Source organism: Rhodnius prolixus, unplaced genomic scaffold (genome assembly GCF_049639745.1).
Source record: "Rhodnius prolixus isolate KJV_2025 unplaced genomic scaffold, Rpr scaffold_3, whole genome shotgun sequence".
NCBI classification, from domain to species: domain Eukaryota; kingdom Metazoa; phylum Arthropoda; class Insecta; order Hemiptera; family Reduviidae; genus Rhodnius; species Rhodnius prolixus.
The window spans coordinates 18,169,773-18,186,806 of NW_027411603.1; the positions used below are offsets into that span (position 1 = coordinate 18,169,773).

Genomic DNA, 17,034 nt, shown 5'->3' on the forward strand with positions numbered 1-17,034 from the left:
GATGCCCTTCTAAACAGCACTAGAACATTCCTAAATATATGATGCCTGAAAGTACGACCAACGTAGGAATATATTTCATTATATTACCACAAATTTACGGTTAGTCCATCAATTACATGTAACGAAAACAATAAATTTGTACACTTAATATATTATTGTTATTATTTAGTATAAATTAAATCAGGATATTCCAATAACAAGAAAAACTCAATTAAGGCTATATCTTATAGAGGGGTAAGTATTCCTTTATAGTCACACTTTAGTAAGGATGCATAATCCATTACAGGGGTGGGCAAACTTTTTCTGTAAAGGGCCACAAATGGTTTTTGCTTTCTTACCGTGGGCCGCAAAATGTTATTTGTTTATTACCGAGGGCAGCAGTATATATTTATATAAATTAATTTATATTTATTTCTTCTTATTTTTTTATAATCCAGATAATTAATTAAAATGAAATTTATTAGCAAATCAACATAAAAAAGGCATTAGTGACTTTTATGAAATTGTTTCATATCTTTTGCATTCACATTTATACATCAACTGTTGCACCATAAAATAAATAACTAAAGAAGAAGCGAAAATCAGTAGCTTCGATGGCGAGAACACGTTTTGTCTGGTGTAAAAGTGGCGTACTAAAAGTCACGCGATCATACAAAGAAATAACGCGGTTTACAAATACAAGATTTGAGCACTGAGACAATAATTGTACTAGCGAAAATTACCATACTTTATTAACATCAATCATTTGCCGTTTTGTGCCGCGAGCCGCACGTTACCCACTTCTGATCTATAGTATGATTTAATTGCAAATAGATATATACGTAAAAATGAAATTTTAAGGATACCGTTTTATCGGAAATGCTTTTTCAATGAGTAAATTTTTCACTTTTAACCATTTTTCAAAAATTTTACTAATGATTTTCCTCTAAATTTACCTGTAAACTTTGAACACTACGTACATGTAGATCTACCTCTTTTACCTGAAACATTAATCCAAGAAACTTTATTTACGGGGGGAAGGTACTTAGCGAGGGGTGAAGTTAAGCACTGTGTATATACTTCTTTAGCTAAATGTAGCTTATGACACATTAATGGTAATGTGTTGAAAAATAATTGCAAAGAGGTTTTGGAAAGCTATAACCAGTATTTCTTTAACATATCTTTTCAATGTTCCATAATGTTGAAACCAACTATCTTTTCCTAAAAAAATTGAAGTTTCAAAACATGTTTAATTACGTAAAAGAAAATAGTGTACGTTCACACCAGCTTTTTTTGCCTTACCTCATTCCCCTTAAAAAAAGCATACGTCAACATGGTACGAATCAACAGCTCGGAGAATAGCAATAACAGGAAGATTTTTACCTGAGTTATTTGACCCCCGGGTCCTTCCCACGCCAATAATCTCAGATCATGGCGTAACTTAGTTAAAAACAAAGTATATTTAGAAAGCATTCTTAACTCTGTTAAAGACACTCAGTTTTGTTCACACTACCTCCGCATACACATAAGCACTACCTTGCCTATTTGCTTGATAGATACTTCTCTAAAAGCAAGGTGAAAAGCAATAAAGTAGGGAATGAAGTTGATTTTGATTACAGGGAGATGTAGTAAGAAATTACCTCCAATAGCAGTCATGTTACCGATGACTTGTTTAGCTTTTTCCACATAATTTTTAGTCGCGGGGTAAGCTTGTTGCATTGCTAAGGTTGCAGGTTGTTCAGCTGAATCTGAGGATAAGACTGTGCTTTCTGATGGTGAATCTAAATTGTGAACCTAACAGATAAAAAAGCATTACAATGGTTAGGCGCGCCACAAGTAATTCTATCAAGCTTCATTTAATAACAAATGTATTTTTACATACTGTTACAGATGTCGAGAATCCAACAACACTGAAGTAGTCGTCACCTCTTAGTTCATCGAGAATAGTCGTCATGGCCTGCTTAAGTTGAACTAATTTTCGCCCATACATGGAACCACTAATATCCAAAACAAATACGACTAATTTTCTTAATGGATTTAATCCTACAGGTGCATAAAAATGTACGAAATACCCTTCATCTACCTAGACAAATTAATAATCAAATTATTTTTAAAGGATTTTTTTTTTTACTTTCAGTTTAGTTTGCATAGGGAATGTATATGGGTAAGGACATTCATAAAATATACATTTTATTGATGGTTTAGCCAGCTAAATAAGGCTGCTGACGGCTGCCAGAGTACTAGTAATAAGGGAATGTGGATAAGGGAAGGGATTATCTCAGTGGTTAGCGCATACTAAATCCAACCACAGATATCCCAGGATCGAATCGAGTTTCTGGCCCTTAGATTTTCTTTTCTGATGCGCTTCTTAAAGCTCACTGTCCGTTGATGAACAAGCGTTGTTTGTAAAGAGAGAATACCGTCCGAAGGCTAGTGTATGCTGAAAAAAGCTCAGAGCTCCAATGTCCTGAGATGATGACGAGCCTAAATGAAACAAAAATTAGCTGGGAGGTTAGTGCACACAAAACTCTTGTTGTCATGAAAGTGCAGTGCACTGAAAAGTATTCGAGCGCCAGTAACCTGAGAGTTGTATATGTATACATTAAAAATATATAAGATACAAATAAGAAGTAAAAAGTTTTATTTATAAATGATGGATTTTAAGCCAATTACGAGAAAGATATAACTTGCTAAACGTTTGGAACTTAAAAAAAATTACCAGAACTTGTCCGCATGGATGTATCCTACTAACATCATATTGAACTATAAATTGTCCATCAAAGCAATTTCCACCTGCTTTTTCTTGATCTTCGACGCTAGGAGCATATCTCACAACAGCTTTATTGCTACTTATACGTGTTATATTAACATTTTTGTTCTCTGTTGGAAAAAATACAAATTTATTATAATTGTATTTTTATATTAAGATACTGAGAGTTTCTTTTGTGAAATACAGAGGATTAAAAACTGAACTGGCTTTCCTCCTCATTATCGCAAGTGGTCAGTTTTTTTACAGGATTTTTATGAATAATAAACGGTGGAGTACCATTTTATAAAATTAGAAGCTATACAACATATGAATCAGTAAAATGAGTTACATATGCCTCTGAACGTTCTTCTATGATAATCATAAATTGTCTTGATTTCCAAATTTTACAAAATATACAATAAATTAACATAACCAAAACTTGAATAACCACATGTTCAATGACCGTACGAAAACGTCAAGGTATTTTTAACGTTTCAAATGAAAATATTAAAAAATGTGAGTAATAAAAAGTAATTTTTCGATTATAACCTTTCCAATTTCCTCAAAACAAAAAAGATCTCATTTGCACATAGAAACAAATAAGATGAAAAAAGTGAAGTGAAATGATGACGTGATTCAAGCTTCATTACAATGTCAATTATTATTTTAGGCAGTAGTAGAAACGTTTTTAATTTTGTAATCCTTTAAAAAAAACTCGACTAAAATATAAGTGCCTCTTAACGAATTTCCATGATCTGTAGCTATTGAAATACGACTCATTCTTGAATCTACAGAGATATACATAGGCAATTTTTAAATTTAACGACACTCGTCGAAGCTCTATGTTCAGCAAAGCTTTAGATGTACCCTCAATAATTTCTGCAATGAATAACATGAATCTTGGTGGTCTCTTGAGCACTCTTATGAGAAACAAAATTTTAGTCAGATGCAACGACGATATATTTTTTATCTACTTAAAAAGCTATTGTCCCCCCCCCAACAGGAGTGGTATTGTTTTCTCAAGCATATGCGCATTTGTCATCAAATCTGTTACATAAAATGTTATTAAAAAGTACCTTTTTTTTTTTTTTTTTTTTTTTTTTTTGATGACAGAAATTGCTAAAGCCATTTTTCCAAAGCTTACACAAAGATGTTTCTTTTCATTAGACAAAATCACTAACAGTAAACAAAAGGATTTTAGATTAAGGGCCAAAAGGTCCATATTTTTTTTGAAAGTAATACAGTTTTATGATATTCATTACAAACTAATCCAAAAGAACAAATTCTTATTGTGATCGGAACTTCAAAGACTCACCTTTTTCCTCTGTTTCTATTTCATTAGTTACTTTTATTTCTGGAACAAATAAACTCTTAATTTCTGACGATTCTGTTATGTATACATTAACTTTTAAATCTCTGACAGTCTGTAATATAAACATAAATTATAATTTATTCATTAATACTTAATAATTGATCAAATTTTAAGAATATACAAACACGCTTTTTTTGGAATAAAGATTGAATGTACACAGCCGATGACAATTAAAAATAACTTCATTTTTTTAAAACAATTTTTTCTATATATTTATGATTTGAAGAACAAATCTGTTAAAGATCAGCAAATGAAAATGTTTCAAGACATTGCAACCCTTAAAATCTATTAGTAATTGAACTTTATTTTTCACAGCAATGTATTTTTATTTTATTAATTCAAGTGGAGTAGCTACTTCTTCAGGGTACTTGGCGTTCCTGCAGGTATCCCAGCCTAACAACATAACATCATCAGTAACATACACCTGTTGATTACGATTCTTTAGCAGTGCCTTGGAATCACCAAGTCAGTTCGTGTGGCTCTCAGGGCCTGGATCTGGAGAGAACATGAAAAGAACTTGGTGAAGTGTCTTGGAGTCAAACACAGTAAGACTATGATGCCTTGGCTCTGTAAACAAAGAGCCAAAGTGACTCTGAATAATCAGACTACTCAGATCACAGGCCTATGCACGGGGACTGGTAGGTTCAGGAAGCATCTGTTCAAGGTGGGGCTTATTAGCTCGGATCCGTTGTGCAGATTGTGGCAGGAAGAGGAAGAAACAGCCTCTTACTTGTTGTTCGACTGCGTAGCAATCGAGTGATTGCGCTATGAAACTTTTGGATATTAAAGACCAAAAGAGATAGTAGCGCAAAAAGAACTATTAGAGAAAGTCTTCTACCTCTTTAGTAGGGGAGCTATCGTCTATAAAATATAAGGGGGGAAGGCGCAATAAGCCTCTTTCAGCTGCGTTGCTGTGGAGCATAGGTCCCGCCCCGCTATTGTAATCTATTGTTAATTCAAAATTAAATTTTTTATTTTGATAATTTACATACTCATTAATAAAATTAGATACCTGTCCAGGATTTAAATTGATCACTTGTTTGTAGATCCCTAGAGTTCTTTCTAACAATTCTTCATAATTTAAAGTGAACTTTATTTTTCCCTGAGCTTCAATATTTACGGAGATCTTAAAATGATCTGAATCTCTAGAACTAAAATATAATGCATTCAGTATTGAAACAGAGTAAATAAAATAGAGATTTTTTTTTTTCGATCGTTTATTTAGTTACAATGAACGCATTTTATTGCGTTATAAGCAACAATGATAACAATAAACAACATATAACACTCAGAGTTGAGAAGTTACCCAGCGGTAACACTCCAATAACATTTTACTTTCTACTGACTCTCGTCATCAGAGAGGAGATCGCGAGGCCATTGTGTTTTAATACGTCTAGAAGTAAAATAAAGGTAAAATTACTTTTTCACTCTGTCGTAGTGAATGAACTTTACAGAAATCTTTTGAAAGGAAACTAAAATCCATGTGATTCATATATTTATATAATAAATATGAGATTGTTAATTGTGCTAATCGGTGCGACAGGTGTAACTAACACTATCTTTACAACCGAACTCGAACTCTGTACCATTCTATACGTGGAAGATTCTGTCATATGATCTACAACTTGGAAGGAAACTTCGGAATTAGAATCGTCTTGAATAGTACAAAGAAATAAATTCTTTGAAAGTAAATATTAGTAAAACGGTAACTGAGATGTTGCCAACAGTGAAAGATTTATAATAAAAACAAAGCATTTATTTGTAACAGATACACATGATTCAATTCGTTTTAAAGGAAGTGTTGTTTTTAATGGAAGATCACAAACCCGAGTCCGACAGTGCACTCAAAAAAGCAAAAAAAAAGAAAGTAGGGAAGGGATGCGTAGCAAGGGTATGCGTACGCTGTATTCAATGCGAAGATCCTAGAGGTTCGAATCCACCTGCTGACCCTTTGATTTTCTCTTCCAAGAGCTTCTTCCAGCTAACTGACTATTGGTAGAGAGAAATGCTTGGGACGAATGAACACTGTCTGGAGACTGGAAGTGCATTGAAAAAAGCTCCGGGCGCAATTCACGCACCTCTTATTTTCAAATCGATAACAAGAAACAAGAAAGAAATGGGAAGGGACAATATAATATACATAGGACTGTATCGTTGCTAGAAACTGAAATGACAGTTATAAAATGCAAAATAAACGTTAAATGGTAGTCGTTACAAATTAAACAGGAAAAAAAACTGGAATAGAATTTAAGAAAAGAAATATTTAAATTTCTCTTTTCAACATTACCTGGTAGCAACATGTCCAGCGGACTGCCCACTACTCACAGCTTGATCATAAATTTCTTTAGCTTCTTCTTTTCCTTTTAAGTAAGCTTCATATTCTTTCCCGTTAATTTCCCTGTAAAAGTTTACTTCAAATAATTAGGGCATATTTCATAAATACATGATAAATCTCCAATAATCTTTTGAAAAAATTGCTAAATTTATTTAGACTACTTTGAACATTATTTTATCTATTCAAATAGCGAAGCAAAAATTAGAGAATTATGAGCAAAAGGAGAAAGTTTTGTTTACTTACATAACAAATGAAGTAATAAATGCAGTTTTAGGAAGATTCATGCCAAAGGAAACTTCTTGAGAATTGTTCAATGGATTTACAACCTTACTTACCACAGTTGTTGTTGCATATCTATATCTAATATAAGAATCAATGTGTAGGAAGTATATTTCGGGTCGGTTCGCTGGTTTCTAAAAAATTGAAAAACACTACTTTTTTTTCTGAACAAAAAAAAGGTTTATACTTTTACTTTATATAAAATAACAGTACTCGGACTCATCAAGCGCTCCTAATAAACCCTTTGTAATAGAGAGCCCATGAAGATTTACTTAGATTTCAACAATCAAACAAATTCTTCCTTTTTCTTAAAATCTATTAAGAGACGAACATAAATCACTGTTTCTCCTTGCTTTATACAAGAACAGTGTTGTTTAGGCGAAGATAGTTGGGATTAAGTAAGGAAATGTTTTTCTGGCACTATTTCACAAAATGATATAAAGTAAATCTATTTGTTGAATAATGCCTGTTTATTTTTATAAATATATCATCAACAACAAGAAATAAGAATTAGGCTTAAGATTCGCAAGTTCCAGCAAAGTTTCATCCCATATTGTTGCGCTGTCGCGGTAATCGTTTAAGATTTTCCTTTCAGCCTTTTTTCCTATTATCTAATCTTTCCAAGATAGAAAATACTTCCTTATTTCATCACTACCATCTGTGGTACATCTGTTACCTTACTCACCAGAGTTTACATATCACAACCATTAAAAGTTCTTGAACTACTGTAACCTCATAAAATTAGAAAAACTGTTTCTCTACTGGAGGGAATAGTGCCTTTCAGTGCTGCAAATAAGTTTTTATCAAAAATTGTAAAATGTTTGTATTTCTCATACTAGTGATGAAGTGATAATTTCTCCTGAAATATTTCTGTGTGATGGTTTATTTATTATTGGACTTGCGTTAAATAATTATTTAGTTACAAACAAGTCAGATGTCCAACTAGAGGAGAAAAAATCACGAGTTTTGGTGTTGTTAGTGCTATATCGCAGAATCTTGAACCTTTCATTTACTGGAAACGTGCTTTGGTCTAAATTTCATTCAACATATTCCCATTTGTAAATTATTTATTACATTATTCATTCTGTAAGAGCTAACGTTTAGATTGTAATTTTTAATAAGGCTTACATTAATAATATTACTGTTGCTCTGAGTAAGCTGAAGTGGGATGGGATTAGTTTAGTTTGCGAATACTGGATTTATGGCGGAGATCCCGAGTTTGGATTCAGCTACTGGCTTGTAGATTTATTTTCTTAGAAGCTTTTTACAGTTTACTGCCTGTAACGAGAGTGTTCGGAGGCTGGCAATGCACTGAAAAAAGCTGCTGGCGCAAATGACCTCAGATTTAACGCGCCTTAAAATAAAAACTTAAGTGGGATTGCCTTGTATTGATTTGAATTTATTTCAAACTCAATGATATCATCAAGAAAAGGAATAGTTCAGTAGTTAATTTTCTGCACTTCTAAGAATAAGAATTCAGCTGGAATAAGAATCCAGCTGGCTCCTTTTAGATTTTCTGTTGGAGCTTCTCACAGCGTATTGGGTTACTGAAAACTCGGTGGTCGTCAGAGCACTGAAAAAGGCACCAATCACCAATTACCTCGAAAAGTATTAAATATCTAACAATTTTGAACTTAATTGAATTTGTAATTTATGTAAATTTCAAGTGGGTTCAAGTGAATTTTTGAGAAAATCACAGTTGCACCACAGCAACTTGTACACATTAAGTTCTTCTTAAGATTAGCTAATATATTAGCACCCTAACGCACAGTAAAAAGTGATAGTTTTTTAAAAATACGAAAAATAAAATAATTTAAGGTAAATTCCCGCAATGCTAGCAATTGAAGTAAAAAATTATTTAACCGATACACAATCCTTTGAAGGATGAATGAAAGTATATTTTCTGGGACTAAACAGTGACATAAGTAAACAGTTTTCTACTGACAAGTTAACATTAAAAAATATCAAATTTACAAAATAATAACTAATTTCGATAAATAAATAAAATTAAATTAAATACGAACTTCAGAACATTTGGCTGCCTCATACTGAGAGAGTCCGGAGCATAATATTAAAAGAGAAAAATAATATTTCATAGTGCAAATTAACCAAGATTAAAGAAACCTGAAACACATAAACATCAAAATTGTAGTAAATATGTATAATGTAGTCTGACTTTTAAAACTCCACAATAAGTAGTAAAGTTTGCTAAAAAAGATTATTATAAATTTTAAGACAATTATTAAAAATATAAACAGTTAAATGGTCAGAATACTCTCTTGTGTTTTGTTTTTTCACCGTTTATTTATTGAAGTATTTTTAAAACTTAGAATTTCTGCGTAAAATGGCTGAAAGCCCAAAATTGATTCAGTTAAGTGGTACCTCTGCTCTACTGATTTTCTTAAAAGTTGTAATTTTACTTTCATATTGAATTTACATTCGTACGATAAAGGTACGAGCCGTACATTACTCTTCAATTTCTTTTCGGTTCAGAGTGTTTAAAAGATAAGTTTTGAGCTCTTTTCTCCTCTAGAACTGTTAGCATCTAATCCGAACAACTTTGGTATAGCGAATTTCGGGTATTGAGGTATCCAAAAGACGTATTTGCCAAAAACTCCTTTTTCAGTCACAGCGACCAAAATATGGATATATACGGTGAAAAGTAAAGGATTTTTTTTAGGAATATAAAAATAATGTAAAAGTAAATGTAATCAACAAAAAAAATTGAACGGAATGTTTGTCAAATTAGATACTCTTTCTACATAAGTATATACAATTCTTTATGAGCAAGACCTTGGTAACTTGAAACTTGAGATGGCTCTGAGAAAACTCAAGAAAATTAACCCATGAGATTGATGGAGTTGGTGTAAGCTACTAAAAATATTTGAAACAGTAAAAAGCAGATTTCTGATTAATCATAGCACTTAATAGAATAAGCATGATCCGGCAGAACTAATAATAAAGTTTTTTACTTTTTCTTATTGCTCGTAAGAAGTATTATTTACTTCAAGGGTTTAAACTTTTGAGATTTCAAGTTTTTTTCGGAGATCCCCCTTTTAAGGTTACCTGAGTTCCTAAAAGGGATTGTTACAAGTTTATATGAGGCCGGCTAAAAAAATAGACATTTTGAAAAGTTGAATTTTGATATTTCGTTTAGGTAACACGATTGGATTCGACGATTTTCTTTCAACGGATCCAGCTAACCTAAAGAACCACTTTACCTCCACCAGGTGGAGTGCCGTCGAGACTGCAGCGTGTACTGGATTGACTTGGAGACAAGAAAGTGGTTATGTGGAATGTGTATTTATATGATGGAGACATGAATAGTGTTCTTTGTTATTAAGTTGTTTTTTGTAGATAACCCAAGGTACAAATTACATGGTGCCGAAACTTGTGGGAGTATATTTAAAGTGAAAGTAAAATAAAAGACGCCTTTGAAAATATAAAAAAAGACCAGCAAGACTTACGTCTGAAAATTCAATTTAATAATTATATTGAAAATAATGACGACCGACAATACTGCACTCAATCTTACGCCTCCTCCGACTTTAATTTTAGGTGAGCTAATACAAGATACTGCTCCTACTTGGAAACAATGGCTTCGAGCCTTTGAGTAGTATGCAGAGGCAACAAATTTAAATACAATGAAGCCTGAGGAACAAGTAGCCGTTTTTATATCAGTTATAAGTCATGAAGCTATAGTAATTTGTGACATATTTAATTTGACAGAGGCAGAAAAGAACGACCTTAGAGTTCTTAAAAAAAGTTTTGATCAGTATAAAATAAATAAAACATATGAGAAATTATAAAAAAATTGAAACTTTGAAAAAGTTGAAATTTGATATTTCGTTTAGGTATCACGTTTTATTTACATATTTATTTTTATCGTCTTTCACAAAAACAAGGGATCTCTTTGACGAATTTTAGACACTAGTTATAAATCAAGCAAATAAATGTCAGTTTGGAGAGTTAACAGACGATGTATCTGTGTTAAAATTGTAGTTGGAATAGTGGGCGATGAAGTACGAAAAATTCTACTGTCTGAAGATAATCTTAATTACAATATAGCAGTATATTTATGCAAACCCGTTTTAGGTATCGCCGTTTTTATCAAGTCACGTCGATTTCTTTAACAGCATCTTTTTATGGTAAACATGTACAATATTGAAGCAAAATTTTGTATTTAAGTATAAACTTAGGCTCAGGCGTTTGACAGGGTGTGGCACGAGGGACTACTGTTTAAGCTGAGGGAGATTCTTCCTCATACATACTTCCTTATCTTCAAATCCTACCAACAAGATCGATATTTCAGAGTCAACTGTGGAGCAGCAGACTCTGATATCCATCTAGCCCGAGCTGGTGTTCCTCAGGGCAGTGTCCTAGGTCCTCTTCTTTACTCCTTATATACAGCAGACATACCTCAACACCAAATACCATCCTCTCCACCTTTGCTGACAATACTACAATCTTATCTCCTCATTTCGATCCGCTTATCGCTACACGAACTCTACAAACACACATCAACCACTTACAGGACTGGCTTATCAAATGGCGAATCAAAACTAACGTTACGAAATCAAAATATATAGTATTTACTGTTAAACGAAAAATCCTACCTCCCTTCATCTTGAACCGAACTCCTATACCAACTATAGACAAAGTACGCTACCATCGACTTTTCCAAGAAAAGCGGTTGACTTGGAATCCCCATATTAGACTGAAAAGTCAAGAAACTAACCAACGCTAAAAACTTCTCGCCAGACTACTTAACAAACGGTCTAAACTCAACCTACAAAACAAAAGACTCTTATACCTGTTGTTACTGCCTATTTGGACATTCGGCATTGACGTATGAGGATCGACTAACCGTTCCAATTCTTTACGCATTCTGACTTTAAGATCAAAAATAAAAACGAAAACTACTTAACGCTCCATTCAATATTTCTAACCTCCCCGTTCATAATGACCTTTAAAATCCCTTTCATTAACGACCTTACTAGAACTCGTTTCTTAAAATTTCATTCCTTTAGAGCAGCTCATCCTAATCCTTAAATTGAACACTTATCTTCTTCCACATTACCAGTAATCCTCCAAGGAGATTAAAGAGAAGATGACCCCGCGACCTACTCTCCTCATAATGATCTGTTCACTTTAATGGAGTGTCGCCACTGGGTGCCTTCTCCAATCTTCAGTCAAGACATTATATTACATAACATTTGCTTGTTGCACCAACGTTTGCAGTCGCAAATTTCAATAAAAGATTTTAAAAAAAAGTATAAATTATGTTTCAATAGAATTATGTTCTACTTACGTTGATTGTGTTTAGTGTGGTAGAAGAAACTAGTGTGTGAATTCTAGTGCATAGGTTTTATTTCAGCTTTTCATTTTTGCTTCCTCTAAGAAATAGAAATTGCTATTTTTTTGTTTACCGAATTCATAGTTAAAATCAAAAGTATTGTGTTGCAAAAAATTACACTTATAAAAGAGGATATGCTCTGTATTTTAAAGATTTAGGAATATTATCTTATATAGAAAAAGAGAAATTTTTGTATCTTAAAGACGAAAAAAACACTTTTCCACATTAATCTATTTCTTGTAGTTTTAACATCAACCCTTACACAACTGTCCTACCGGATACATTTAATTAAAATTATATCTAGGTTCTGTCGCTTAGCCACAAATAAAGCATTATACTGTACGCTCAATGCAACGATTGCAAATAAGGTATAAATGAAGATCGTTGGTTTTTGCAGTCATTTTGGGAACGGCAAGCAGAAAAGCGTACTATTGGAGGGCTGTCAAGTGACCCTTTATCTTGACACTAGAGGTGGGTTTTAGGAGTTATTTCGGATGTTTGTAGAAAATGTAAATATTTTGGCTCGTAATGCTGTTGCGGGCTCATGGGACCTCAAAAATGTATTTTCGGTAAACACAATTTCGAAAACATGGCGTGAAGTATGCCTTTTTTTTTTTACTTGCCGTATAAGTTTCGTTTCATTAACTAAGTGATGTATATAGTTCTTCAATAGTTAGGTGATCAGATCTGTTGCACTTAAATTAACGAAGATCGTTTTCTCTCCTAGACGAAGCGCTAATCGATATGTTGATATAGAGACTGTTTCGTATACTCTAGAGTTCATTCTCAGAACTCATCACCTTCCAAGGATAGTGGCCGAGGAAGTTTCTAGAATAAAAAATATTTGTTAACAATTGGATTATGTGGACCAGAGATATTTCAGTCATTAGGTTATAGAGAATGTTTCGCTAAGGAAGGGGTAATACTCCTTATTTTTCCCTTCCCTCACTTCTATAGTTTTCAGTGTAAAGTTCTAGATATGTTCGAATGCCTACTTACGATGTTTCCGTATTCAACAGCTTAATTAATTTTTGATAATCAGTTATTTGCAAAACTATTCTTTTTTAATAAAGATAATGTAAAACTTTAATGTGGTGGCTAGCCAAATAATTTTCATCTTTTGAAAAACTAAGGAAATTTCAGCTGTACAGAAAAATATAATAAAATTATTTTGACTTTGTCTGTTCTGAAAAGAATTTGAAACTAATATGTGGATCACCCACAAAAAATAAAATATATTTAATTAAAGTAAAAACCCAATTAGTCTCTATTTTTACTTCTTGTTTTGTAGTTCACTCTCCCATCTTTATGATAGAGCCATCTATGTCAAGGACAAACTGCAGTAGGAATCCAGATAAGATAGTTCAAGGAAGCTGATACTGTGAAGGTAATAGGGAAAAAACTGAGAAATTGAAACTTTCCCGGAAATGAATACCACAATTTTGGTTAAACAACTCACCTTTAACCAGAACTTTGGTGGTGAAATTAACATTTTTGAAGAAGTTAATTTAAGTTTTAGAGAAATTTAAAATGAAAACTTAAGAAGGCAGGGGTGGAACTGGTCCATCTTTTTAAGAACGTTTTCTTTCCTAGAAAAATGATTAATCCAAATATCTTTTTCATTATTTTCACATTTATAAAAACTCACTTAAACGAGAAAAAAGTTTTACCAAAAATATTTTCAAATATTTAGATTCGGGAATTAGATTTTGCTTCTAATTATATAAAATTTGGGTGACTAGTATTAAGATCTAATTAATATCAATTTGATATGTTCGCTTTGCTATCTAGGGGAACCATTACCTTGCAAGAATATAAAGACAATTAAATTTATACATAGAGAGAGAGAAAGAAGATATAATTAAAAGTTAATATCATTTAATGCCTTATAAATTTAATTGCTAAATTGTTTATTGTATTCTGACTGTCATCTAAGCTTGAGTCATTCTTAGTGAATATATTTACTTTTAAATTTTTCAAAATTAAAAAAAATTATTCAAAGGTGAATTCAGAAAATTTATTTGCTAAAGCCCTGTGTAAAGTGAAACACGATTCTTTGCTTTATTTATAGGCCTTGATTAAACAGGCATTATACAAAGAAATATTCAGACCCAAGGTAAAATGTAGTTTGTTATTGTAGATTTTATTAAAAATATAATATATTTATATAAATATAAATAGTTCGAATCAACAGAGCAACTCCCGTGTTGCACATTTGTGTACAGTTTATTTCTGAATATTTCACAAGAAACTCTTCCTAAGAACATCGAGACGTCTGCTGCAGCATCTCCTATTATCAGCAATCATCTTACGTTACATTTCTGTGTTATAATATTGCAGGTTGGTAGTGCTCCTTTTTTTAAATTTCATAAGAAAGTTCGATGTTTTTATTCGTTTGGAACATTTATACAAAAATCTTCTAGTAATTTATTTGATTAGGGTAAATTGTGTGGGATAAAACTTTTAAATTCTTACCTCTCTTTTGAATATTCCATTTTCTTTCCAATTTATAAGAATGAAGGTTTCAATACTGTGAATACATTCAGAACGATAGCACGCCCAATACTTGGCTCTTTTGTATAATTAAAATATAATTTTTTTTTGTTCATCCCAAATAAACTAATTTGTTCGAAGGGTCTCTTTTGTAATGATCCACCTAAAGTCTCCCTTCATTCTTTCTTATTCCACTAATAAATAAATTCTTCGTTTCTGATAGTTATAATCATAGCAAGAACTGTGAATTATTTCAAATGAATTTTTTTGGCAGGGACGTTTAGACTACAGGCCCAATAGCCCCCTAACAACGTTCATCTCTAACTAGGGATCCTCAACAGTCCGATGTCTGTTGAGATGGAAAAATTTTCCCGATGATAGTGCATCCTGTTGTTGCGCCTAAATAATACAATTTAAAAATAAAATTCTTAAACTTGCAAAACAGATCGTGATTTAGATTGTTTAATACAAGAAATTAACAGCAAAGTAAATTTACTAGTCGTCTCCGTCTATGACTACTAATTTAGTAGATGGACTTAATTCACCCTAAAAAAATAGGCCTTAATCCTCCTTTATTTGAATAACCAATGACATATCAAATCGTGAAGTTAATCTAATCAGCACAGTTCACTCATACAGTTCATAAAATTACAGTAAAAAGCAAAAAGATACTGTTTTTATTCTTAAATAAAATATTGTAAATGTAATCTTATTTGTGTCTATTTGCTCTGTAGGAATCTCCTTTTACAAGACTCCTACAGAAATGTTTTCTTTAAAAAAGGCACCACATTTATACATTTATAAATGTATAATAAAATAGTTAAGAAAACCAACGAATTCTAAACTATCTGAGATATTTATTTAATTTGAATTTTTTGGGAAAAAAATACTTAATGACTTGGAAAATGAGACGGAGCATTTATGTGGCACTAAGATTTATTGCTGTTCGCGTCCTTGAAGTTCATTTAATATGTTAATAATAATATTATTATATTATTCGGCATTCACATCAACATCAACAAATCTTTACAAAAACACAAAGTTGAATAAGGGGAATAAAAAACAAATTTTAGTTATTAAAAACACTAATAATGAAGGGTTTAGAAAAAGAAATTTAAGGGAAGATATTAGTTAAATTGTAGCGCGCTGTAATCAGTGAGAAAATAATATTGCTGAAGTTTAGTGTGACGTTACAGCTCTCCCATAACCTCACTAAAATAAGTTTTTCCTGAGAAAAAATATCAACCAAAGTGTTAGGCCTAACGTACAGAAAAATCAAAACAACCGTTCTGAACATTTACACTACGTATTAGTGGTCTGATATTATTCCAACATAAGTTTAGACGATGCAGTTATATAATATAAGTAATCGCCTATTTTTTCAGGCGGGGCTTAACGACCAACTACCAATTCGGTGTCGTGGAAAGGGCGGAAGCTGATACTTAAATGAAATGTTTTTCAATTCTCCTACTTACAAAGCCATGCTCTTGACTACTAGACCAAACTTAAATGGCACTATTTAGGGAAGCCAAACCAACCACTCCTCCTCAACTTTCTTAAGAATTTTTTCCTAGCTTCAAATTCAGGAAAAGAATTTTTGGGCTATGCTTTTCTTGCGTGTGGATGAGATCACGCCTACAGCTGTTTGTTGTAAAGCGAAAAGCATTTGACAACTCTCTAAAAGTGTGAAAATTGCATAGAAGTTCATTGTGTAAGTATGAGATATTTATCTCATTAAAACGCCATTATTATGGGAAATCCATGTTGATTCGTAGACAAATAATCATCTAAATTAGAATCAATTTTTTTAATTTCAGTCGCGTCAATATCTGAGGTCATTGGCGCCCAGAGCAGAATATTCAATACAGTAATTTAATAACTAACGAAAAGAAGAATTTTTTCGCAAGAGTGTTGATAATAAAGAGTAATAATTAAATTGAATACTCACAATACACAAAATTATTCCCTCCAGAATAGAAATAACCAAATAAATCCACAAGTTTTAATTCACTAATTTTTTGAAACTAATAAATAAGCGTACGACAGAGAATTATAATTGAATGGTCGTCAGTTAAAATCTCTGGCAGTATATATAGTAGGTATCTACAGAAAATTAGTATCCCCACTCAAGTTAAAGCAGAACTTCTTAGAATCCAAAACTCATGATTCACTCTATGTTTTATATTTATTCTATTTCCTGATGTTTTCTTAAAAATTGATCACTGTTTATCTAAACAGTTAAATTCTAGTGTAATTCAAGTAGTTATCATTACTATCCAGATTAATTTAATTTGATCTTTAAATTAAGGTCACGCTGTTGTATTAGTTACAAAAATAAAATGATTTTGTTTTTTCATTTTTATAGAGAAAAAATAAATATATATTTAGATATCTCAGTATTTTATAAAATTAGAATTATCAACGAAATTATAAACTTTTTTTTCTCTATCGTATCTTAAAATTACCAATAA

At 32.0% G+C, this 17,034-nt stretch overlaps 1 protein-coding gene across 7 annotated transcripts in view; it reads right to left on the minus strand.

Annotated features, from left to right (window-relative positions):
• Positions 1-16,648, minus strand: part of LOC141453379 (inter-alpha-trypsin inhibitor heavy chain H4-like) — a 40,210-nt gene extending 23,562 nt beyond the window's left edge. For 6 of the 7 annotated variants that reach the window (XM_074126539.1, XM_074126535.1, XM_074126537.1 and 3 more), the window contains exons 1-9: positions 16,512-16,648; positions 8,739-8,838; positions 6,679-6,848; positions 6,388-6,498; positions 5,113-5,251; positions 4,044-4,152; positions 2,699-2,859; positions 1,862-2,062; positions 1,620-1,773 (exon numbers count right to left, since the gene is read on the minus strand). In XM_074126539.1, coding sequence (XP_073982640.1) covers positions 1,620-1,773; positions 1,862-2,062; positions 2,699-2,859; positions 4,044-4,152; positions 5,113-5,251; positions 6,388-6,498; positions 6,679-6,848; positions 8,739-8,810 — 1,117 coding nt within the window. In that variant the 5' untranslated portion in view covers positions 8,811-8,838; positions 16,512-16,648. The remainder of the gene's footprint in view (positions 1-1,619; positions 1,774-1,861; positions 2,063-2,698; positions 2,860-4,043; positions 4,153-5,112; positions 5,252-6,387; positions 6,499-6,678; positions 6,849-8,738; positions 8,839-16,511) is intronic. The other variant, XM_074126538.1, reaches the window with a different exon arrangement.
• Positions 16,649-17,034: the final 386 nt, after the last annotated feature.